Source organism: Gnatocerus cornutus, chromosome 4, assembly GCF_029298725.1.
Source record: "Gnatocerus cornutus isolate USDA-ARS CGAHR chromosome 4, icGnaCorn1.1, whole genome shotgun sequence".
NCBI lineage: Eukaryota > Metazoa > Arthropoda > Insecta > Coleoptera > Tenebrionidae > Gnatocerus > Gnatocerus cornutus.
Genome location: NC_142236.1, coordinates 18,475,767 through 18,500,136, shown reverse-complemented (window position 1 = coordinate 18,500,136; position 24,370 = coordinate 18,475,767). Strand labels below are relative to the sequence as shown.

Sequence of the window (24,370 nt, the reverse complement as noted above, 5' to 3'; positions counted from 1 at the left end):
TCTGCAGTTTTACATTTTCGCTTTTATGTTTTACTCACTTTAAAAACGAATCTAGGATATAAAATGTGTTAAATTTAAAAATAGTTTTGGGTATAAAATCTTAAATTTTTCCATACTTCAAAAACAAATCAAAGTTTTAAAGTGTGTCAAGTTTCCAAATTATAGTCTCAAAATTACCAGAGTTATAGCACTTTGAATAATTATTAGAGATTTTTAGTTCTTTTGAAATGGAAATTTTTACCAAATTTGCAATTTTGGGTATAAAATTTTGCATTCTTGGTAATTAAAAAAATCTATTTAAATTATAATGTGTGTTCAATTTTAAAATCATAGACTCGAAAGTGCCGGATTAATAACACTTTTAATAGATTTAATAGAACTACTGGAATTATGGCACACAAAGTAGTTAATGGAAATTTATTGTCTTTTGAAAATACAAATTTTATTTTGGGTCTACATTTTGCACAATGTTTGTGTACTGTAGATATAAGCAACTCCAGCTATTTAAGTGCGTATTTTTTTTTTAAATATAGACTCGGAAGTACCACAGTTGTGTGGCACATAAGAGAATTAATGGAAATTTTAGATTTTTTGAAATAAACATTTTTTGAAAGTTTGCAATTTTGTGTCTACAATTTTGAATTATTGCTTATTTTGGAAGCATCTTGAACTTATACTGCTCTAGATACAGGCAAAAGAATAAAAATGTCCAATTTTTTTTATTCCTTTAAAATAATTCAAGTTTTTTTATTTTAGACTAAAATTATGAAATTTGGCGCAGTCCATAAGCAGGTCAAAAATGAGTACCTTTCCTTAATGTCATTCCAATACCGCAAAAACTGCCAGAATTACAGGCGAAATGAAATTTCTATGAATTTTTCTGTTCTCTAAAAAAATTTCCTAAAATTTGTTACTTTTAGGCTAAAATTATGAGATTTTGCGCAGTCCATAAATAGAGTGAAATAAATGTCTTCCCTAAATTTCATTGCAGTAGCACGAATTACAGGCGAAAGGACAAAAATTTAGAAATTATTCATTTGTTTTCTAAAATAAAATTTCTAAAACGTTTTATTTTTGGTCTAAAATTATGAGATTTTGCGCAATCTATAAACATAGCAAAAAAAATGTCTTCCCTAAATTTCATGCCAATAGCATGAAAACTACCCGAATTACAGGCGGAAGGGCAAAAATTTCAATTTTTCTATTCATCTAAAAAAAAAATCTAAAATTTGTTACTTTCGGTCTAAAATTATTAGATTTTGCACAGTTCATAAATAGACCAAAAAGAGTGTCTTCCCCAAATTCCATTGCAATAGCACGAAAACTACCCGAATTACAAGCGAAAGAATAAAAATTTAGAAATTTATTATTTGTTGTCTAAAAAAAAATCTAAAATTTGTTACTTTTGGTCTAAAATTATGAGATTGTGGACAGTCCATAATCAGAACCAAAAGAGTATCTTCTCTAAATTTCGTTACAATACAAGAAAAACTGCCAGAATTACAGGCGAAAGGACAAAAATTTCGAATTTTGTATTCGTCCTCTAAATAAAATTTCTAAAAATTTTTACTTTTATTCTAAAATTATGAGATTCGACGCAGTCCATCAACAGACCAATAAGAGTGTTTTCCTCAAATTTCATTGCAATAGTACGAAAACTGCCAGAATTACAGGCGAAAGGACAAATATTACTAAAATTTTTATTTGTTCTCTAAAAAAAATTCTAAAATTAATTTTTACTTTTAGTGTAAAATTATGAGATTTGGCGCAGTCCATAAATAGATCAAAAAGAATGTTTTCCATAAATTCTATTGCAATAGCACTAAAACTGCTAGAGACACAGGCGAAAGAACAAAATTTTTCAAATTTTTTTATTCCTTTAAAATAATTCTAGTTCCTTTATTTTAGACTAAAATTATGAAATTTGCCGCAGTCCATAAGCAGGTCAAAAATGAGTGTCTTTCCTTAATGTCATTCCAATACCACAAACACTGCCAGAATTACAGGCGAAATGACAAAAATTTCTATAAATTTTTCTGTTCTCTGAAAAAAAAATTCTAAAATTTGTTAATTTTGGGCTAAAATTATGAAATTTTTAGTACAGTAAATTTTAAAACTATGTTATCCACAAGTACCAAAATTACTGCACTTCAAAAATTAAAGGAGATTTTGTAAAATCTTTAATTTTTGGTCAACAATTTTGTTTTTTTTGTTACTTATTATTACGCTGCTCGTGTTTGAAACGTTTAAAAATATAAACATAGAAGTACCGGAGCTAATGCACTCAAAATTTTTCAATGTTGACTTTACCTTCCCTGAAGTTCAAATTATTGTAAAATCTGCAATTTTAGATCTACAATTTTGAATTTCTGCAGATTTTGTAAAAGATTTGAGCTTATTAAGCGCATTTTTTTTAAACTATACGTTTAGAAGTGCCGGAATTATGGAATTACTGGACATTTAAAGAACTTAAAATACAATTTTCTGTAAAAGTTTAAAGTTTATTTTTTTAAATTTTTGTGTAAGGTATAAACAACTCGAGCTTTTCAAGTGCGCAAACATTTTAAAATATAGACCTAGAAGTACCAGAGTAATAACATTTATTAATTATTAGATTTACATCATGTTCTTTTGAAAAGGAAATTTTTAGAACATGTGCAATTGTGTTTCGGTAATTTTGAATTATTGCTCATTTTGAAAATGGTTTTTTGGCCTCATGAATTGTAAACGTCAAATTAACATTCAATTGACATCTTCGGAAACACTAGATTTACAAGCGCCCTGGACGTTTACACACGGCGTGCGGTAAAAATTGCCCAAATCGTCTGCTCTTCAGATGCGTTTATAAATTAAAATTACTTTATCATAATGAAGATTGATCACAAAAGTGGAATCTACCTAAATTATTATCTCAATTAAGACAATAGTTCTATTTTTAAAGTCATATTAAAACTTTTTTTATACAGCGCCATCTTGTGTACTTTTGGGCACCAACTACAAAATTGACATAACTATTAACTTATAGAGTGTACTAACTTTAAAAATTGTAGATCCAAAAGTAACAAAATTATGGCACTCTTAAAGGAGAATTTGAGTTCTATGACAACACAAATTTTTGTAAAATCAGTAATTTTAGATTTAAAATTTTTGAATTTTTGCTTGCGTTATAAACAGCTCGAATTTATTAAATGTGGCACATTTTACAAATATTATCCCAAAAGTACCGGAGTTATCGCATTCAAAATTATAATGTTGATTTTGCTTTACTTGAAATCGCAATTCTAGTAAAACTTACAACTTTGACTCTGCACTCTTATACAGGTGTCCCAGAACGCTCGAACTTCCTGTTAATGGGAAATTCTCTATCAAAATCTGCATTGATTGCCGAATCGTAAAATGTTCAGGCATTTATAGTATTTAAGTTACAAGCATTTAAAACTGAACATTCAGAGCGCATTTTGTGCAATTTAAGGAAAAATTTTCGCAAGTAACGTAGCAACGAAGGCTATCTAGCGATTTATGAGCTGTGATTGGCCAACTTAAAGTGCTGGTAACTCAAAAACTGTATGGGCTTGAACATTGTGCGATAAAATAATCAACTCAGATTTTGATAGATAATTTCCCCTTAAAAGGAAGAGCGAGCGTTCTGAGACTGCTCACTTTAAAAATAGATCAAGGTAATAAAGTGTTCACAATTTTCAAATCAAACTTAAAAGGCAGTTAGAACAAGTTTTAGAGATTATTTGTTCTCTTGAAAGAAAAATGGAAAATCTGCAATTTTAGGTATAAAATCTTGAATTTCTGTTCACTTTACTACGGATTGTGGCTAAAAAGTGTGCTAAATTTTAAAACCAAAGACCTAAAACGTTATGGCACTTTGAAAAATTAATAGACATTTTCTGCTCTTTTGCAGTTTGTGCCATTTTGGGTGAAAAGTTTTGAATTTTTGTTTACTTTGCAACCAACTTGACTTTGATAAGCGTATCAAATTTCAAAATTATACGCTCAGAAGTACCAGAATTATGGCATTCAGCATAATTAATGGGATTTTGAATTCTGACAACATGCAAATTTTTGTAAAATCTGTAATTTTGGGTTTGTTTTACTTAATTTTTGTTTGGGTTATTAAGCCTGCCAAATTTAAAAAATATAGACTCGGAAATACCAAAGTTGTGGCAATTTTGTCTCTATAATTTTAAATTATTGCTCACTTTGGAAACGCTTTGAGCTTATAAAGCATATCAAATTTTACAACTATGTATAAGTGTACAAGTACCAAAATCCGTCGCTCAAAAGATTTGATTTTGAGTCTTATAAACATGCAAATTTTTGTAAAATCTGTAATTTTTGGTCTATTTTGAATTTATTAAGCACTATCAGTTTTTAACGTGAGTCAAATTTTAAAAATCTTAACACGGAAGCATCGGATTTAAGGCACAAAAAACGTTCCAACGTTGATTTCATCTTATTTGAATTTCAATTAGTGTAAAATTTGTAATTTTTGGTTTGTAATCTAGAATTTTTGTTATTGTTATAAACAGATCGAGTCTATCAAACGTGCCATTTTTTATAATAGACCCGGAACTGCCGGAGTTATGTTACTCAGAAAAATTAACAGAATTTGAGTCTTTAATAATGCAAATTGTAATAAAGTCTATAAGTTTGGATATACAATAGTGACTCGATAGTCCGGACCTGCGGTAATCCGGATGATCCCATAATCCGGATCAAATATTTGTTTGCACTGTGTATGTTGTAATCCGGATATTTCACAATTTGGTAATCCGGATATAATAAAACTATGGAGTAAACTGTACTTTTAAGAAATCTCTACTAGTTTCGTCCAGTTTTTATATGCAATAATGCACAAGGTTAATACCAGTTGCTAACTCATACGAAATGGCACCCCAAAAGCGTTTGCACAAAACTCTAACCATTAAAGAGAAGTCCGTAATAATTGGTGAATTGAGACGTGGTGTGAGTGGCAAAAGTCGGAAAAAGAAGAACTTTAAGAAAGGCAGAATATCCAAAAATAAAGACCAAGTTGTATTCTTGATTTGTAAATTTGAGAAATAGGCATGTTCCAATTCATGGGAAGTTTTGTCCGCAAAAGCTAAACAACTATACGTACAATATTATGGCAATGACAATTTTGTTGCTAGCAGAGGTTGAATAGTGAATTTTACAATGCTGATGAGTCGGCTTTGTTTTGGAAATTGTTGCCCGATAAAACGCTTGTTGCTTCAACAGAAAAGACTGCGCCAGGGAGAAAAACAACGAAAGAAAGAATTACTTTTTTAACATGTTGTAATTCTGATGGTAGTCACAGACTAAAACTTCTTGTCATTGGAAAAGCCAAAAATCCAAGATGTTTTAAAAATGCTACTCTACCCGTTCATTATAAGGCAACTGCTAATGCATGGATGACTCGGGTCGTTTTTAAGGAATGGTTTGAGGAATGCTTTATTCCCCCCGTCAAAAAGTTTTTGAAACAAGAAAATTTACCACAGAAGGCAGTCCTTCTTATTGATAATGCAACTTGTCATAGTGATGAAATGGTTGGTGATGATGGACATTTTCTAATAAAATTTCTCCCTCCAAATACAACTGCGTTGATTCAGATAATAGATCAAAATGCCATTCTATTGACAAAATTGTTCTACAGGAAAAGTTTTTTTTCTGAAATTTTAACGAACAATGCTGAAAATTTTGATTTGTTTGAAGTATTTAAAAGCTATGAATTTGAAAACAGCAGTATCTTTGCTCCAAAATGCTTGGGCGAAAATTCCTTCGGTTACTTTACAAAAATGTTGGAAAAATATTAGAAAATTTGACAACAATGTAGCAGAAGATGACGATGATGATGATACAATCCCTTTAAGAGATAGACTGACTTCAGCAGCTCAAGAAGTTGATGAACTTTCAGCAATGTTTGGTGATCTGGCGGACATTGCCTTAGATGCTGGTGAAGTAATAGACTGGATTGATGGTGATGGAAGGCTAATCGGGACTCAAGAGGAAGAAGGAGAAAAAGAAGGAGAAGGTAATGAAAACGATGACAATGAGAACACGGAAGAAATTGTGGAACAGGTCAAAAATGAGGAAGCTTTTAAATGCCTTAATACTGTGCTAACATGGGCATCTCAAAACAACGTTCAATTAACTGATGTTATGACACTTCAAAGGTTAAGGGAAATGGCCTTTGAAAATTTCCAGCACAATAAGCGTCAGTCTAAAATTACAAATTTTTTCAAACTTGTAGAATAAACAATTTGTCTTTCTACAAAAACTAATATGTATATGCTCTTTTTTAAATAAAGTATTGAAAATTATTAGTACTTGGAAATTCGGATTATTTGATAGTTTGGACCGGGTCGGTTTTAATTGATCCGGATTATTGAGTCACTACTGTATGTATAATTTTTAATTTTTGCTCATTGTATGCCTAACTTTATCTGTATGAACGTGCTAATGGCAATCAAACAAATGAATGGAAAGTTCTGTCTTCCTTTACACACACATTTTCGAAAAATCAGTAATTTGTGCAAAATTAAAGAAATAAAAACAATTATTTATAGAATTTTATCGTTGATCTCTTATTAATGTCGATATTAATGAATCAGTTTGTCTGAAAAAGGATGCGTTAATGGGTGTCATTAACGCTCTCTTTTTCATTATGCAGCTCTTTTTGTAATTTTGACATTTTGACATATGCAACCAAAAATACACACAGAAATAAAACAAAAACTACGGCATTATCTTCAACTATGTTTCTATTTCTGAATATTTACTTTTACTCGGTAATAAACTTGAACATGCATCGTTTGCGCTTTGGACCACTGCAGCCGGTAGGGTATTATCACAATTTTCCAGGTCCATAATTACGACTTCAGCAACAACTTTTTCAAAATGGTGACACTTGTTGATAAAATTCGCATGTCATTTTTTTCAATGGTAACTATGTTTTTTTATCATAATGATTTTTCCGTGAAACTCTTGCCCATTTTGTCACTCAAATAAAGGTATTGTGTGGTCAACGATAAAACGTTGTAATAAACTCGTTTGTTAATGAGCGATTAATGATCTCCACTATTAAAGACACTCACTCGCTTCGCTCGTTCGTGCTTTAAACAGTGTCGATCATTAATCGCCTTCATTAACAAACTAGTTTATTAAATAACCCTATCGATACAATATTTCAAATAGAAAAATCTGGTTTATAGGTAATAGATAAAGTAAAAGTATTCTCGTTTCAGTAAAAGCTTTTCCTGAAATATGCAAACTTTTTCGGCTTCCTGATTTATTCCATCCATTTTCCATATCATTTAAAGAAAGTGCGGTCGCAGAACACATTTATTAGACACATCTTGAATGAAGAAAACTTAAATTTACGACAATCAAAAGCGAACGAGAAGCCACGCGTAACTTTACATTTCTATTTATAATTTCATTCAAACTCAAGTTTACAGCAAAACGAACGAAACCTAAAATTCTTAACGATTGCGGTATTTCCCAACCTCGTCAATATTTCAAGCAACGACAGCTGCTGAAACCATTTTTCCAAGAACACTCGTAATATTCACCAATATCTTGTCTTACTTTCGCCCAGTTGAAGCAAACCCGTCATAAACTTTTATTCGTTTCTTTGCGGCGTTGTCTCTCATTAACTCGTTTCTATTTAAAATTTAATTTGTAAACTCCCAAGTTTTTCTCCAGTTGTTTGGGAACTGAAGACACTGTTTAGACTTCCTGTTCTAGTGTTGACTTTTTCCCGTTTCCTTTCCTGCGTCGCCGCCGGTTTTGCGTCTGGATTTATTGTAATCCCTGCCAAAACTCCCCAATCTCTGCAATTACAAAAAGATATCTGGCTCCATTACATTTGAATTTTAAAAGGGGAAACATGTGGAAAAACCCGTTTTGTCTTATCCAGACGATTTCTCCCAGGGCTCTCCCGTTTTTATTCAATTTTCTGTGCGGGATTGTGATAACGCACTGTGCGTTATGCGAGTTCTAGGAATTAGAATAAAACTCCGGGAACTAGTTCATTTGACCCTTGTCAAAGTTGAGGGAATAACGGAAGAAATTTATGGGCGCTCGCGGTTTGGGTGGCGTGGTTTAACGATTAGCGTTACAAGAACGGAAATGGAATAATTGGGGAGATAAATGTGGGAGTAGTCGTCAAATTAGACGGGTTTTTGACCTAATTCCGGGAGCTCTACAGGTAATTTTCGTTAATAATAAAGGAAGACCTTTAAAAATAGGAGATTTGTTTTAGAATGCTCGGGTCTTAATTTAGAAGAGGAATAAATTTGGTGGATGCGCCGGGAAAATTTTTAAAATTTATTTTTCTTGTAAAATTTCTGCGTTATTTTGCACAGTAAATAACTTAAAACATTGTAACTTTTTTGAATTAACAATATTAGAAAGATTTGATTTACTTTACAACATTTTTTTTTAATTTTTAAGTTAAATAAATTTACTGCAATGCTAAAATTATTACAATTGTCAGTATAAACTAAAGTGCTACAAGTTGTTTATAATTTTAAGTTTATACTTATTTTGGAATTTGGCACTAAATAAGTACATTAAATGTTTATAAATACCAAATTTACACTCAAAATAATAAATTGACAATTTTCGTGCTTTATAAAAGTTTTGTAAAATTTGTAATTTTGGATTTATAATTTTGAATTGTTGCACATTTTATGAACATTTTTAACTTATTAAGTGCGTCAAATTTTATAAATTTAAACCTGGAAATACGGGAGTACTTGAAATTTTCCAATTTAAAAAATCCTTTTTTCAATTTGCACTTTTTGGTTTATAATTTTAAATTTTAGCTCAGTTTATAAACATTTTTAACTTATTATTACTATTATTATTGTTTTTATTAATTTTAATCCATAATAAATAATTGAAATTTTGCGTTTTTTAAAAAAGCAAATTTTTGTAAAATCTGTAATTTTAGGTTTATAATTTTCAATTTTGGTTTCTTATATTAAAAAACTACAGCTAAGCGTGCTAAAATCTATAAACCTGATAAGTCCTAGAGTTATGTAACTAACTCGTAATAAATAATTGAAATTTTGCGTTCTTTAAAAATTTTTAAATTTTTGTGACAGCTGTAATTTTAGGTTTACATTTTTTTTTGGTTCTCTAATTTTTAAACTTTGCGCAACATATCAAAAAATCTTATTTACAATGCTATAACGTTACAATCAACTAAATTAGTTTTGTAATGGAAAAAATCTAAATTAAGTAGTATACAAAATGAAGAATTCAAAATTTTGGTTTTTGAAACAGCTCAGGATATAACGTTTTTATAATTGTAATTAAAAGAAAATGTTTCTTTTTTCTGTTTTATAAGTGCGTTTCTATTTAACCAAAATTATGTCATTTATTAGAACACTAAAAGTTTTTGGCCTTTTAAAGATTTTTTTTAAATAGCTTTGTACATCAGTTTTTATTAAATGATAATATCAAGCCTTTAATTATCTTATTAAATTTGCAAAATTGTGGCATAAATAACGATATTTTGTATTGAAAAGTAACTAACTAATTAAAGTAACTAAGTAACTAAAAAATAGTTATTTGTGTACCAAGAGCTTTACTTTAATGGCCGAGCCAATAGCCGAGACCAGAAAGAAACCGAGGGCAAAATAGCACTTTTAGGTCGTGATACACACAACATTTTTTAGGCAACATCATTAAATTTACAAGTTAATTAATTTTTATTTCTGGTTTATTCATCTAATCATTTATATCGAGAGATCAAATAAAAACTCTTTCTCGGTTGGCTTTGAAATTTTAAGTCATATCTTTAATTCAAGAAACTCTTTTTTTTCTGTCCAGTAATGTGACTTTGTCAAACTGGAAATTTTCGAAAAATTTTAATGAACGATTTAGACAACGCTGTTATGTTTAATTCATGTTGCAAAAGTTTTCTTATAAAAAATTAACCACAACACGTATTCTTGCTTTCCATGTTTTGCATTTCCAGACAGTTTTTTCATTTTATAACCTCAAAATTAGCAATTAAGGACAAGCTGTGGAATTCCAAAGGAAAATGCTTAAAAAATTCAAAATTGAAAATTACAAATTCTACAAAAATTTGCATGTTTACAAGACTCAAAATTTTCTTTTTTTTGGAGTGTCGGATTTTGGTACTTGGTATACTTATAGTTTTAAAATTTGATATGCTTTATAAACTCAAAGCGTTTCCAAAGTGAGCAAGTAATTTAAAATTATATAGACGAAATTGTAGCTTTTCCAAAATTTTCCTTTCAAAAAAACCCTAAACTTCCAAGTGCCACAACTTTGGTACCTCCGAGTCTATATTTTTAAAATTTGGCACGCTTCATAAGCCCAAACTAAAACAAAAATTAAGTAAAACAAACCCAAAATTACAGATTTTACAAAAATTTTACAAAATCCCATTATTTATGTTATATGCCATAATTCTCGTACTTTTGAGTGTATAATTTTGAAATTTGATACTCTTATCAAAGTCAAGTTGGTTGTAAAGTAAACAAAAATTTAAAAATTTTTACCCAAAATGGCACAAATTGCAAAAGAGCAGAAAATGTCTATTAATCAAAGTGCTATAATGTTTGAGGTCTTTGGTTTAAAATTTAGCACACTTTTTAGCCACATTGAAAATGAGATTTTATTTGATCTCTTGATAATTATAACAACTGAATAATTGTAAATATTTATGGATCTTTCTTTCTTTATTTACATTAACAATTTCGGCATGTGTAGCTTCACAATTTGTAGGAACGAATTTTGATGTTCTTTTTGATGTTGTTGCAGCAGCACTTTCATCACTGCTAGACATGTTCATATGCAATAATTCAACACGTCTTTGTTGCACTTTGCAGTAATTTGTGGATTTGATTTTACCTAAGTAATTATAAAATTGGGGCTAATGTCGGTATCATTACGTAATTCAAAAATTTAACGATAGATGGCGCTACCCTAGTACGGACAAAAGTGAAAGCGGCCATAAAACGTTATTTTCCGTCCGCATTTGAGATCTGAAAATTTTCGAAAATTTTCAAAACAATTATTTGAAATCTTTTTAATTCCTACGATATAGTTTCCACTAAGGTTGCCAAATTGCAAAGTTAATTAAAAATTATTAAATTAATTTTTAAATTATGTGTCGTAACTTTTTTATTTCTTTACGGTTTTTGGTAAATCAACTTATCGAACCAAAAATCTTGTTTTCCGAATTTAAAATTTATTCCAAAAACAAATGACAAGATTTTGAAACATTTATATTTTGAAAGTATTGGATTTTACAAAATCTCACAAAAATTACTTCAAAACTTTGTAATCACTTTTATAATTTTATTATTCTTAGAAAGCTACAATGTTTTAAAAGAATTTGCTGTAGCTGGCTTTATGAAATTAATAATAGAAAGGACGGATTTTACGAATTTTGACTAGGCATGTAACCAAAAATTAAAAAAAATTAAATACAAATAATTTCGTAAATAAGTATTTATGGAAACCAAAACTTTAACAATAAACTAGATATAAAAATTTGTCACAGCAAAAAATTTAAATTTTGAATTTACTCGGCTCATAACACAAACTGGTCCATAATTAATTAGTTTCCATACAAAAGTGCACTCGCTTCACACAATTAATTAAATTAAACTCCGTTTAAGCATAAAGTCGAGAGTTTATTTTATTTGAATCTGAAACGTGCTCTGAATTAGGTTTCATTATTTAAAAGCTTCTCCGTGGATTCATTAGTTGATTTTCGTTTTCTGCAACTTCCTTCCGGTGCTAAAATTGAAATTTTTTTCAGCCATGGACTCCTCCCCAACCCCCTGTTAACCGCCATGCAAACTATGCTAATCCTCGACAAGCCTCCCGACAACTCCACCTTCAACGAATTCAACCCGAAGCCGTCCCTGGACGACTGGGGCCCTAAACGCGACCCTCTCGTCATCGTCATCCCCATCACCATCATCTACACTCTTACGTTCGTCAGCGGCGTCGTCGGCAACGTGAGCACCTGCATAGTCATCGCCAGGAACAAGTCCATGCATACCGCCACCAACTACTATCTCTTCAGCCTCGCTATTTCTGATCTTCTTCTGTTGGTCGCTGGGCTACCTCCAGAGATTTACTCCATCTGGTCAAAGTACCCCTACATCTTCGGGGAGGCCTTCTGCGTCATGCAAGGCTTCGCCGCCGAGACCTCCGCCAACGCCACTGTGTTGACCATCACCACCTTCACCATCGAGAGGTACCTTGCCATCTGCCACCCGTTTCTCTCCCACACGCTGTCAAAACTTAATCGCGCCATTAAGTTTATCATCGCGATTTGGATGGTGGCGATGTGTCTCGCCGTACCGCAAGCCATGGCGATGGGGCTCATCTACAAAGAGCTGGAGGATGGTCAAGAAGATGAGGACCACTGCATCTGTTCGGTGAAACGAGTCATCATTCCGCACGCTTTTGAAATCTCGACGTTTGTGTTTTTCGTGGCGCCGATGTCGCTGATTACGGTCCTGTACGTGTTGATTGGGTTGCAGTTGCATAAGTCGACAGTGAGGCCCTCTAGGGGGAACAGTGTGAAGTTGAAGCATAGAGTGTATAAGCAGATTAATCCGTCCATTGTGAATGGGGAGGTGAAGGAGAAGAACGAGGAGGAGGAAGGGAGGAAGAATTTTGCGAAGAACGCGCAGGCCACCAAACATGTGGTGAAAATGTTAAGTAAGTGAGTTTTTGCGGTTTTGTTTTGTTTCTAGTTTTAAGTAAGTTTCCGAACTACATATAAAAAATATTACATTGCAGTTGGCGAATTGTGGCTTTTTAAGCTACATTCTTTTATAGCAACCCCGTATGTTTGTAGAGTGCACTGATCATGGCTCACTACGTTTGTTTCTGCAAAATCCCAGAGAGTGCTAATAAAGCTTACGTTCAATAATTACTACTAAGCTATTTATTCGTGATAAGCCAATGAACTTTATTGATTTAATGGTTTAATTCATTACTGAACCATTTTATTTAACAATAAGATAGACGAATCTAATTTGTTTATAATGTGTATTTTAACAATGAGAGAAAGATTTATAGACTCGTGCTTTCGTGCAGTTGTGAAATTATCAGTTTGTCACGCACTTCGGTAATTAACGATTTTTTTTAATATGTTACAATTTTAATCGAGTTTTTTAGACGGCACGAATCTGTTTGAACGTTTTCTCAAAAATTTAAGGCAGATATGTTTGACTATTGTATGAAATTCCGATTGTTTTATTACGCAGATAGAAACTTTATTTTTTCTAAATTTAAATTTTTTTTACTACATTGTAATTTACTACATTTTAATGAAGAAAAACCAAATTAAACAAGATATTGAGTTCAAACTTGAGTTCAACTATTAAATAAAGAAAATTTCATGGTAAATTTTGAAAATATTATTTTAGTTTTAGTTTTAGCAAATTTCAATTTTTTTTTAATTTTGGAGTTCAGCCCCGGAAACGGAATAACAGGTAACAATTTTATGACTGAAAATTATCAATGTTGTGAAATAAAAAAATGGAATTTAGAGTTTTTCATAAAAATTAAAATTTTCAAAAACATTTTTTTTTAAAATAAAATTATAAAAAATTGTTCAAGTTTCTTTTTCAAATTTAAAAATTTTTAGTCTATTTTAAAAATAAATAATATAAATACAGTAAATTTTCGATTAACCGAGCTAATGTGGACCAGCCCCTGCTCGGATAAGAAAAAACTCGGATAATGCGAAAACTTTTTGAAATAAAAAATGTCACACAAAAAATAATTATTGTTTTATGTGTTCAATTGACAAACATTCCAAAACTTCTGAAATTATGTCGATTTCATTGTCTTTGTTGCCTGGGCTATCAGTTTTATCGCAGTTATATTAGATTTGCATAGATACACAGAATTGCAATTCCAAGAACAATCAAAACGCCAGATCAAATTTGGCGTTTTTTGTGTAAATTATACATTTTCTGTACATACAATAATAATATTTTGCTTATTTTTTATAATATTGTACAGATTCTTGGAAGCATCTAGTTACTATTTTAACATTGTAGTATATATTTAAAATTGATTGAATTCAGTGGTAAATTTAAAATAAATAAATAAAAATACCAAAAAAATAAAAAAAAATTATGGTTACAGTGGCGAAATTGCAAATATGCCAATAAATTTTTTTTTTAATTTTGATATTAACCACCCGAAACAGATTAACAGATAAAAACTTTATAATATCAAAATTATGTAATTAGAAAATATTAAATTTTGAGTTTTTCAAAAAATTAAAATTTTTGAAATAATTTTTTTGTATGCTTTACAAGTTTATAGTTAATTTTAATTTTAATTTAATTCATTAAACAATAAAATTATATGCAACATTTTTAAATCTTAAATTCAAATTAGAAATTTTTTGGTGCATTTTGAAAATAAAAACTTCAATATTTTTTGGTTATTTTATTTAAATATTATAATATTGTACAGTTTTAAGGTAGATTTAATGGGCGGTTCGGATGGAAGCACTGAGTTATAATAAATTTTAGAAAGTCTTGGTTTGCCCGAAAAAATTAAATTTTTTTTCATGGTTAAATTTTGTAATTTTGTAATAAATGACTTTTATTTATTTAATTTATTTTTTAACTTTATCGATGTTGATACTCTGTGTTAACGTAAAAATATAAAGAAAATTGTTGGAAAACTGTCAAATTTAGTCTGTCTGTCAAAAATGTCAAAAGTGATAAAAAGTGACCTCTTTTTCTTTTTTAATAAATGCCGTTGTTTATCAAACGAAAGATAAAAGACGCCTTTAGAAGTATTAAGATACTTTTTTGTCGGGCCTCAACTTTTTTCTGTGGGAGATTACGGCCTTTCGGTTCTCTGTACGTAAATAACTAGTTTTCTTCGTACAAATCAAAATTTATAAATATTAATTTTTTAATATATCTGCATCCTAAATTAAAACGCAAAAGCTTGGGTCTTTAAAACACTAAAGCTTTAAAGTTGTCTAGGTAACAAGAAATAGTGAAATATCAAGACCAATTTTTATTTATAATACAAGGTGTTTATAAATGTTTCTAGCATCAAGGGTGGCATTGGAATTCCAGTGGGGCACCACTTTGCCGCTTTGTTTTCATAGTGAATATAACTATTTTGAAAATTATTTATAATATTACTTATGTCAACGACGTTTTTGTTACGGTTTTGTGTCAAAATTTTTGATTTTCGGGTTTCAAACCACAACTAGAACAGTTTTCTTCTCAAAACTAACTTTGCTCTATGATTGAGGTTAACTACAAATGTCAGTTTAAAAATCTAAACCCACATTTATAAGGAACGGCAAATTTCTTTGACATTTCATAGCCACCTTTGATGCTAGAAACATATATAAACACTTTGTATAAACGTGAAAATTACAATTACTATTGTTTGAAATTTCAAAGCCCTCCGCTTTAAGCTGGTTACTGTTGTTGGTTGCTTCTAATTCATAACTAGTAGAAGCTCTTTCATTTTCATTCTTCTGTTGGACGTCCATAGCTCTTGATGAAGTTGATTTAGCAACCGATGTGTCCAGAACACCAGCAATGCGTTTGGAAACAACTATTTTGTTTAAAGTGGATTTTTCAATATAGCCACTAGCCACACTCAAAGATTTCCATCCCACCTGACGTTTCAACTCATCGATGCTCATACCACTGTTTGCCATAATTGTATGAAGTTCAGAAGATTCAGAATTAATCGCAGTTCTGCGGCTCATTTTCTGAACGGATTTTTACAAACGTGAAAAGATGTGCTTTTTTGTTTCAACGTTCCAATTAATATCATTACGGAATTTAAAAGAAAAAAAAATTTTGGTTCAAGCTAATAAAGTGTGATCTCAAATTTAGCACATTTGAAATTTCTATTCGGTTATAATCATGTCAAAAGTGTCAAAGTTAAAGCTTAAAGTTTAAAAATCTGATTAAATAATTAAGTAATCGAAAAAAGACGTACGTTTTACTAGTTGTTAGTTCAAAAAAAGCACTTTTTTTATCTGATCATGTTTTGCACTTATGTAATTACGAATTTTATGTGTTTTCAATTGCTAGTTTAATTATAATAATAAGTACATAATCGCTAAAATTAATATTAAACTTTGTTTGAAAATTGCTTTCCATGAAACTATTGACAAGCGTTTATAACAGAGCTTAATAAAATAACTTAAAATTATTTTATTGACTCTTTATTTTATAAATGTAACATAATTAAATTCACGCTTATACTGTGTACATTGTCCATTTTATCAGTTTACACCCAAAAATGTTTGCGCAGACAACACATCATATGGTCATTTTATCAATTTTTTTTGAACAGTATGTCAAACTGACAGTCCTGACACTTGGTTATGATATATTTCTTTAAGCCCTAAAGCGGTAAGCAAAAGTTCAACAAATTTATGAAACTACGTTTCTTTGACTTTGGAGACGGAAGAATTGTACAAATTACAGTTTCAAATCCTTCGGTAACTGAATTTTTGTTCATATTTTTAGGATTTATCGTTTTATTACCCAAAAACACAACTAGGAAATGCTGACAGCACGTTGACAGTGATTGACAGAAACTAATGAGCATAGCAACTTAATCAAGGGCAACTATTTTTACATAATCTTAATTTTTAATGTTTGTTTATTAACATGATTTATGGTTTTGATTGTGAAAAAACCATAATAAGAACCACGGGCGTTATCGTTTGACACTTTTCGGCTATTTTAATTACCTCGGGACAAGCTCTCGATCCCCAAATTATACCCTCGACTTGTAAAACATCCATATCGCCCTAGATGCTTAAATAACTATTTATTGCAAGGTATGGATAAAATGGTTAGTCTTTAGGTTAGATATTAGGGACAAAACTCAGACTAATCTCAACTTGTCTTGCAATCTCGCTTTGACTCACGCTTTAGTTGAAACAAGTTTAGTCTTTGTCATTGTTACAGTTTGACTTTGAACTTGATTTTGCTTAAATTGCTCAAATTATCAAATGACTGTAATTTTTTGTTCAAGTTTGGATATTGCCTGCTCAACATACGAACAGTAATATCGAGGTTTCTCTCAATTCAAATTTAGTTCAGCCTCTAAATCCGTCTGTGTAAAGCAGAAATCGTCTTTTAGTAGCTTTAATTATAAGTGATTTCTCAATAATTAACCGTTGGATCTTGATAATTTGGATTTTTTTGAAAATTTGATTGCCAGAAGTGAATTGTCATTAAAAAAGTCAGGCGTTAGTAGTTAAAATGAACATTCTGTATGTAAATCCGTACTAAAGACTATTTGAGGATTTTTTACTTGAAGAATTTTTGTTTTATATTCTCTGTTTTTAAGAATCTGAAATTGTCTCTTAAATTATTTTTACGCTTACTCTATCCAAATTTTGTCAAATTCTAAAATTTTCAAATTAGATCTTTAAATTCTAAAATTTTGAATGTTTAGTTGGTTCATATTTTCTCAAATCAAAATCTCGTTTTGTTTTTTTTTGAAAACGTCACTTGATTTTTTCAAACTTTAAATGAATAGATAAAAAATTTATTTACTTGAGATTTTCAAATAAGTTTGTTTTTTGCTAGTTTTTTAGTTTCTTCTGTTTGTCGTTGTAATTTGGATTACTTTGTTTTTTAATTTTATTTTATATGTTTTCTTTGATTTTTTCTTTCATCTTTAGATTGTGCGCAACTTCCCATCTTTTTTCTCCAGTTAAAGCTTACCACTTTTTATTTTTTGACATTCTGTGTAAAATCTTTAAAATATTTTTATAATTTTAAAGTTCTTGCCAACTTCTTGAGCTTTCTTGTTTTTTAACTACACTAGTTAATTAATTTTGGAAGAAATTATTACTAGTCAATGAAAGCCTTTCTTTAAGGTGAAATTGTTTCTTGATTCTTAAGCCGTTGCCTGTTTTGCTCTATCAGGTCAAAACTCAGAGATATTTAAAAAATATTTTTTTTTTGGGTAGACCGTGTTTACTTTCAAGTTTTTTCAGTTTTGCTTAACAACTTCAAAAATTATAAAAGCGTATAATACACCATTGATAAGGTAATTAAATAAGTTTTCCAACGAACTATAGAAGTCGCCAAGAAAGTCAGTTTTTGTTAAAGCGGTTTTTAAAAGCTTTTTGATACGCTTTTGCATTTAACTTCTAAATTTGAATTTTTATTGTAACACGTCATTATAAAAGTTGAGATCTCTGCTTTCTAAGGCGGTGTTAAACAAATTTACATAACCAAGAGTAAGGAGAGATTTTTTGAAAAAACATTACATTTGCTAACATTCAAAAATTAATAGTATATTATGTCATTTAGAGTAAAAATGAAGCTTTGTGTGCTAAGCCTGTTTGTGTGTCTGCCAAACGTAGTGACAATCGACTTTGATAATGTGTCACTTTTATGACGTTTGAAAATTTTTTGTATAAATGTGCACAAATTTATAATATTTCGATAAATGTTGAGTCTCTAAATGATCTCATTAGATAGAATCGAATATCGTATACGCCAACTGTTAAAAAAAGAATTTTTACAATTTTAATTTTTTAGACTTTTTGACTTTTTGTATGCATTAAAGTCATTTTAAAACTTAAGTTGTGCGTAAAAGTTACTATTTTCTAAGCTATGGCATTGATTTTTTAATGTAGTCGTTAAAAAACTACGAAAAGTTTAAACTTTATGAGAAACTTTTCAATGTTTTTTGTCCTGTAACTTCTAAACCATAAGATATAGCACTGCAATTGTTACCGCGTCAAGAAAACGAGATCTCAGTTTTTTCAACAAAAAAAATCGATGTTATAATTCTTGAGTTATACGTATATGAAAATCACTAAAAACAACGTTTTTTTTTTAAAACCAGTTTTTCAAAAATATTGGCAGAATTATTAACCCTCGCAATAAGTTTTATAGGTTGTTAAAAAGCTTATAAAATTGGTTTTCCGAAACATTGTCAAGCAATTCTGAATCTTTGCAAGTTTTCGAAAAAAACCGTAGAAAATAAATTTTGAACGATAGAACCTACAAATGTAATCAAACCGGACTTCTGATTCAAACTTAGGAGACCATTTTACTATAAAATTGACTATCCACATCTCAATATTCAAAGTTTTTGAAACTCTAAAATTTGAGAACCAACAGTTCTTAATCTAAAACGCACACATTTTAATTTCATGATAAGCAGATTATCCACTTCTATTAAAAATATTAATCAGCTTGACAGAATATTAATTAGCCAATTTTATTTACACAACTAACAAGACCGCATTTGAATAAACAAATAGTTTTTTTCAAATTCCAAGAAAAAATTTGATTGAAATAACTGAAATGACATTTTTTGTAAAAAGTAGAATGTTAAAACAGACGAAAATTAATTTGCTTCCTCTAATGAGCTGTGGACAATAATAAGTTATTAATGCCGCGGCCAGTTTTATAAAAACGCGAAGGTCATTTTTAAGTAAGGCGTAAAAAGCATATAATTTAACCAATTTGATGTAAACACATTTTCGGGTGTTCCCAAAATAAATCATCTTTTAGGTCCAATTAAAAATCGATTTCTTCTTTTATAGCAGCGCCAGCATTTCTCAAGCTTTACCTGTTGATTCCGACTGTCGTAATTTTTTTTTTCAATTTAGTCAAAAATTTTATAATTATGACATTACATTACTCATGTATAAAGTCAATGTTGTTTTTTATTAGAATTAAGAATTTTTTAATTTTGAGTTCTTTCAAAAACTTGTTGGTTGGACTAAAACCTTGAAATTTCTACAGGTTACTCCCCTAAACTTGGTTATCAAATATAGAGAATTACACATTTATTGAACAAGCGAAACAAAATTTAAATTTAATTTTAAATTATTTTTATTTGAAGAAAGCAAAAATTCGAAATTTTGACAACAATTTTTAGAAATTTATAATTGAGTCAAAAGCTTGAAATCTGTAGAAAATTCCACCTTTAATGTGCTTCTTACATTTGCCAAATTACAAAGTAGTCGCATCAAATTTTACAAATTTTGATAGTCTAATGCTATTTTGCAAAATTCAATGCAAATTTGGAAAATTAAAAAAAAACTTTTGGAAATTATTAATTTTTGATTTAACTAAAAATTTGCATTTTTTTAGAGATTACTATTATTATTTTAAATCAAAATGTGGAGAATTACAATGTTGAAAAAGTGAAACAAATTTTAGATTTTTTTGAAATCAAGCACAATTTGAAATTTTAAAAAGGTTTTTGTAATACACTTTTTAATAACAATGTAATGTTATAATTTATAAATAATTTGTTTTTTAATAATGTTTTCTTATAGAAGTAAAATTACAAAATTATCGATTGGGCGTAACTGATTCTAAAAAAATGTTTACTGTTTAAAATAAGCAAAATATCAAATTTTGAAAATAATTTTTAGTATTATTTTTTAATTGATTTATAAGCTTAAAATTTATGGAAAATGCTACACCTTAATTGTGGTTTTTATATTAGTCTAATTACAAAAATAATCAAGACAAATTTTGGAAATTTTAATTATTAATTTATTAAATTTAAGCAAAATTTTGAAATTTTTAATTAATGACTTTTGTAAATCAGTTATTATTACCCTATACTTTTAGACAAAATTTGGAGAATTTTTAAGATATTAGAAAAGAGAAACAAATTGTAGCAAGCAAATTTTGAAATTTCAAAAACATTTTTGTGCACCCCAATTCTTACTTAAACTGTAATTTGTTAGAACTGTAAAATTCTAAAATTATCGATTTGGTAATATTGATTCTAGAAATCTGTGATATTATGTTAGAAAATCAGTTTTTAATTGAATTATGTTTGAAAAGTTGTGAAATTACACAATTATTGATTAAACGGTAGTGATTCAAGAGATTTTTGATTTTTAGTGAAATCGAAATTTTAAAAATAATTTCAGGAAATTAATTGAATTAATTTCTAAAAAATATAACCATAACTTGCTTTCTACATTTGTCAAATTACAAAACAGTCGCGACAAATTTTAGAAGTTTTGATGTCTTAATGTAAGTTAAATTTCGAAATTTTGAAAAAACTTTTGTAAATTAGTTGTCGATTAAACCAAAATCTTAAAATTTTTAGAGGCTACTACTTCAAACTTGTTAAAATTAGAAAGTCATGGAAACAGCAAAACCAATTTTAGATTTTTTTATTTCAAGCAAGCATAATTTAAAATTTAAAAAAAAATGTAGTTCTGTTCTTAAATAAAAATGTTAAAATTTGTAGATATAATGTTGCTGTAAAATTCCAAAAATTGTCGATCCGGTGATTTAATTCCAAAAACTTTTACTATTTAGAGAAAGCAAAATTACTTACTTTTCTAAACTTGTTAACAAAGTTTGGAGAATTACAAAGTCGTTTTTTTAATTTTTATAAAACGGTTTACATAGACTTGTGGTGGACCACCCTATATGTTTTTATATTAATTAGTGACAACAAAGCACTGCCTCATTCTGTTTGAAGTATATTTGCAGCTAATGAAACGTCCATGAAAAGAAAATTTGATCCGTGCATGTGCATTAAAACTCTGTCAAAGCTCCCAAACATACACGCAAATATTTAGCATCCAAATAAAATCAAGCAAAATCATATCATCCCTATTTTCAACTCATCTCAAAGAAAGAAAAAGCAAGTAAATAACCCCCAGCTTCTTATTTCCCATTTTCATGAAAACCACACATCCAATTCGGTTAGTGGAAACTTTCATCGAAATGGAAACGTTAGTATTCAGCCAAGTTTTGAAATAAATAAGACAGAGATTTTGTCATCGCAATACTTAGGCATACAAAGAAAGCTGAAAACAAGATTTTTCACTTTTTTTATAAATATTTAAAATTTCATTTTCTTACTTTTTTTTATGTTGTTTTTTTTCAATTAATAATTTATTTTCCTTGTTTGTGCTTTTTACTGACTAAACGGAAAATTCAGCGTGAAAAACTTGAAATAGGAGAATTTGGGTTGTAATTATTGTAAATTAACTTTGTTCGGTTGCTTGAACAAATATTGGAGTTTTGGCGGGTAAGTAATGAACTGGATCGATTGGGTCAATAGTGAAAGGTTGGGTTAATGGGGCGTCATGTTACACTGTTAGTACAATGTAAAATAACAACAAATCAATTTCAGAATCTTTAGTAAGTACATATGTTTTAACAAGCAAAATCTTTATTTTTAAAAGTTTTTCTTTTTCATATTTTTTTGTTATCCAAAGACAGCATTTGAGAAGTTGGTTCTCATTCCATCCAAATGAAGAGACGAAGGTGACATAAAATGCTAATGTATTTTTTAGTGAATTTCTGAATTTGCTGTTTTTTTTAGTTGTAAATGTAACATCTTGAAATTTTATGTAATTAACCTGAACTATTTAACGCCATGTTAAAGTAACATGTGACTACTTTTTTGTCAATTTATTTCTATAAAATTTTGCAATAATTTGATGCTAATTTAGCACAATCGTTTTTGCTGGTATTTTGGTATTTTTACTACATCTGATGTGCTAAATTACAAAATTTTGGGGGAAAAAAAAAAACTTAGAAATCTATAATTTTGACTTGTACCAAAATTCTCCAAAATTTATAACTAAATTTCACCACTAGGAAAATTCTATTCAACAAAATTTGAATCTCGTATTATTTTTGAAGTGCTCATAAAATTTTGTTCATGTTGAAGCAAAATAGACAAATTTTGAAAATTTACATTTTTACGTAAAATTAGGAAATTTGATTTTTTCTATTAAATTCTGGAATAATTTTAATGTCAGAACAATGAAAACAGAAACTAGCACAATCTATTTAACAATGTTTAATTGCAAAATTTTAAAAATAACTAACAAATCATGAAATTTTTAATGATTTGGAACAAACCAAAAATTTTGTAAAATTTATTAATAAATTCCACCGATTTGGGATTTTTTAGTTTAAAGTAATAAAGTTAGAATTTTTATTACATCTAAGGCCGATTTACACAATAATAATTAAAATTAAGTTAACCTCGCAACTGATTTGACGATTTATTGGAGAAAAACGGTCACATGATGATGTTACGTATTTAATCAAAATTAAAATTTTAACATAGGTTCTGTAAATCGGCGGTGTTAATTTACTAAATTTTGGACCAAAAAAAAACTTTTTGAAATTTGCAATTTTGGAACAAATCAGAATTCTTTAAAATTTAAGATTAAATTCCATCAAGAAAAATTTTATGCAATGAAAACAGAATTTGGTACTACTTTTGCTTTGCTTAATACGAAGTTTTAAAAATTATTAAAAAACTTATTTTTCTTTATTTAGAACAAACTAAAATTTTGTAAAATTTATAGGTAAATTCCATCAATTTTAATATTTTAACATTTAAGGAATGAAATTTAATGCTTTTAGCCACTGTGAACTGCTAAATTACAAAATTTTTAAACAAGAAAAAATTATTAGAATTTTTTCACCAGTTTTAAGGTGCTAAATTACTACATTTTGGAGCAAGAATGAAATGTTTTTGAAATTTGCAATTTTGGGGCAATCAAAAATTTTTTAAAATTGAGTACTAAATTTCACCATCAGAAAAATTCTATTACATTGTTGAAGTGCTCAAAAACTGTTTTATCCATTTTAGAACGAATCAAATTATTCTATTTTTTTTATAAAATTTTCTGTATGTGATAATTGTACTAAAAAAACATCGAAATTTTAATCTGTTAATCTGTTAATTTTAATCTGTTAATCTGTTGTTTCTAATTTTAATAAATGTGGTGCTTAGTTACTATTTTAGATAAAATAAAAAATTAAAAAAAAAGAAAAAAAATTGAAATTAGAAATTTCAAGAGGAACTAATATTTTTCTAAATTTAATTTTTAATTAGACGAATTTTTTAAAAAAGATAATACAGTTTGATTCTTGCACCACTTCTGAAATTGGTATTTCTGTCAAATTAAAAAAACAAGCGTATTGTTTTTCTGCTTAACAACTGCAGAACATTATATTATAAGTTATAAGTAATAAAATTGTATATGGGGCACAAAAATAGTAGATTTTTATGTACACACGGAACTAGAAATTTATATTTATTTTTGTTAAATTTTTTTGCAGTAGAAATATTAATGTCTGAACGATAAAATTTAGTTTTTTTACTATTCTTAAGATGGGATATTAACTGTACCAAATTACAATTTATTTTAATAAGAGAAACATGTTTAAAATTTTTGATTTTGTTAGATGACAAAATTTTTCAAAACTTTATGTCAAATCTTGTAAAAATGGTCATTTTAACGTTAGAATGTCCACATTTTTTTCTCGTTTTTTTTTAAGCAGCTTATAAATTATAACTTTAT

General features: G+C 28.8%; 2 protein-coding genes across 7 annotated transcripts in view; one reads left to right on the top strand and one right to left on the bottom strand.

The window, feature by feature from the left end:
* The window catches only part of LOC148176520 (pyrokinin-1 receptor-like), a 172,210-nt gene that overhangs the window by 105,389 nt on the left and 42,451 nt on the right, over positions 1–24,370 (top strand). For all 6 annotated transcript variants that reach the window (XM_088033644.1, XM_088033641.1, XM_088033642.1 and 3 more), the window contains one exon: positions 11,819–12,732. In XM_088033644.1, coding sequence (XP_087889770.1) covers positions 11,853–12,732 — 880 coding nt within the window. In that variant the 5' untranslated portion in view covers positions 11,819–11,852. The remainder of the gene's footprint in view (positions 1–11,818; positions 12,733–24,370) is intronic.
* Positions 1–24,370, bottom strand: part of LOC148176522 (pyrokinin-1 receptor-like) — a 146,398-nt gene that overhangs the window by 120,120 nt on the left and 1,908 nt on the right. The gene's annotated exons all lie outside the window — the stretch shown is intronic.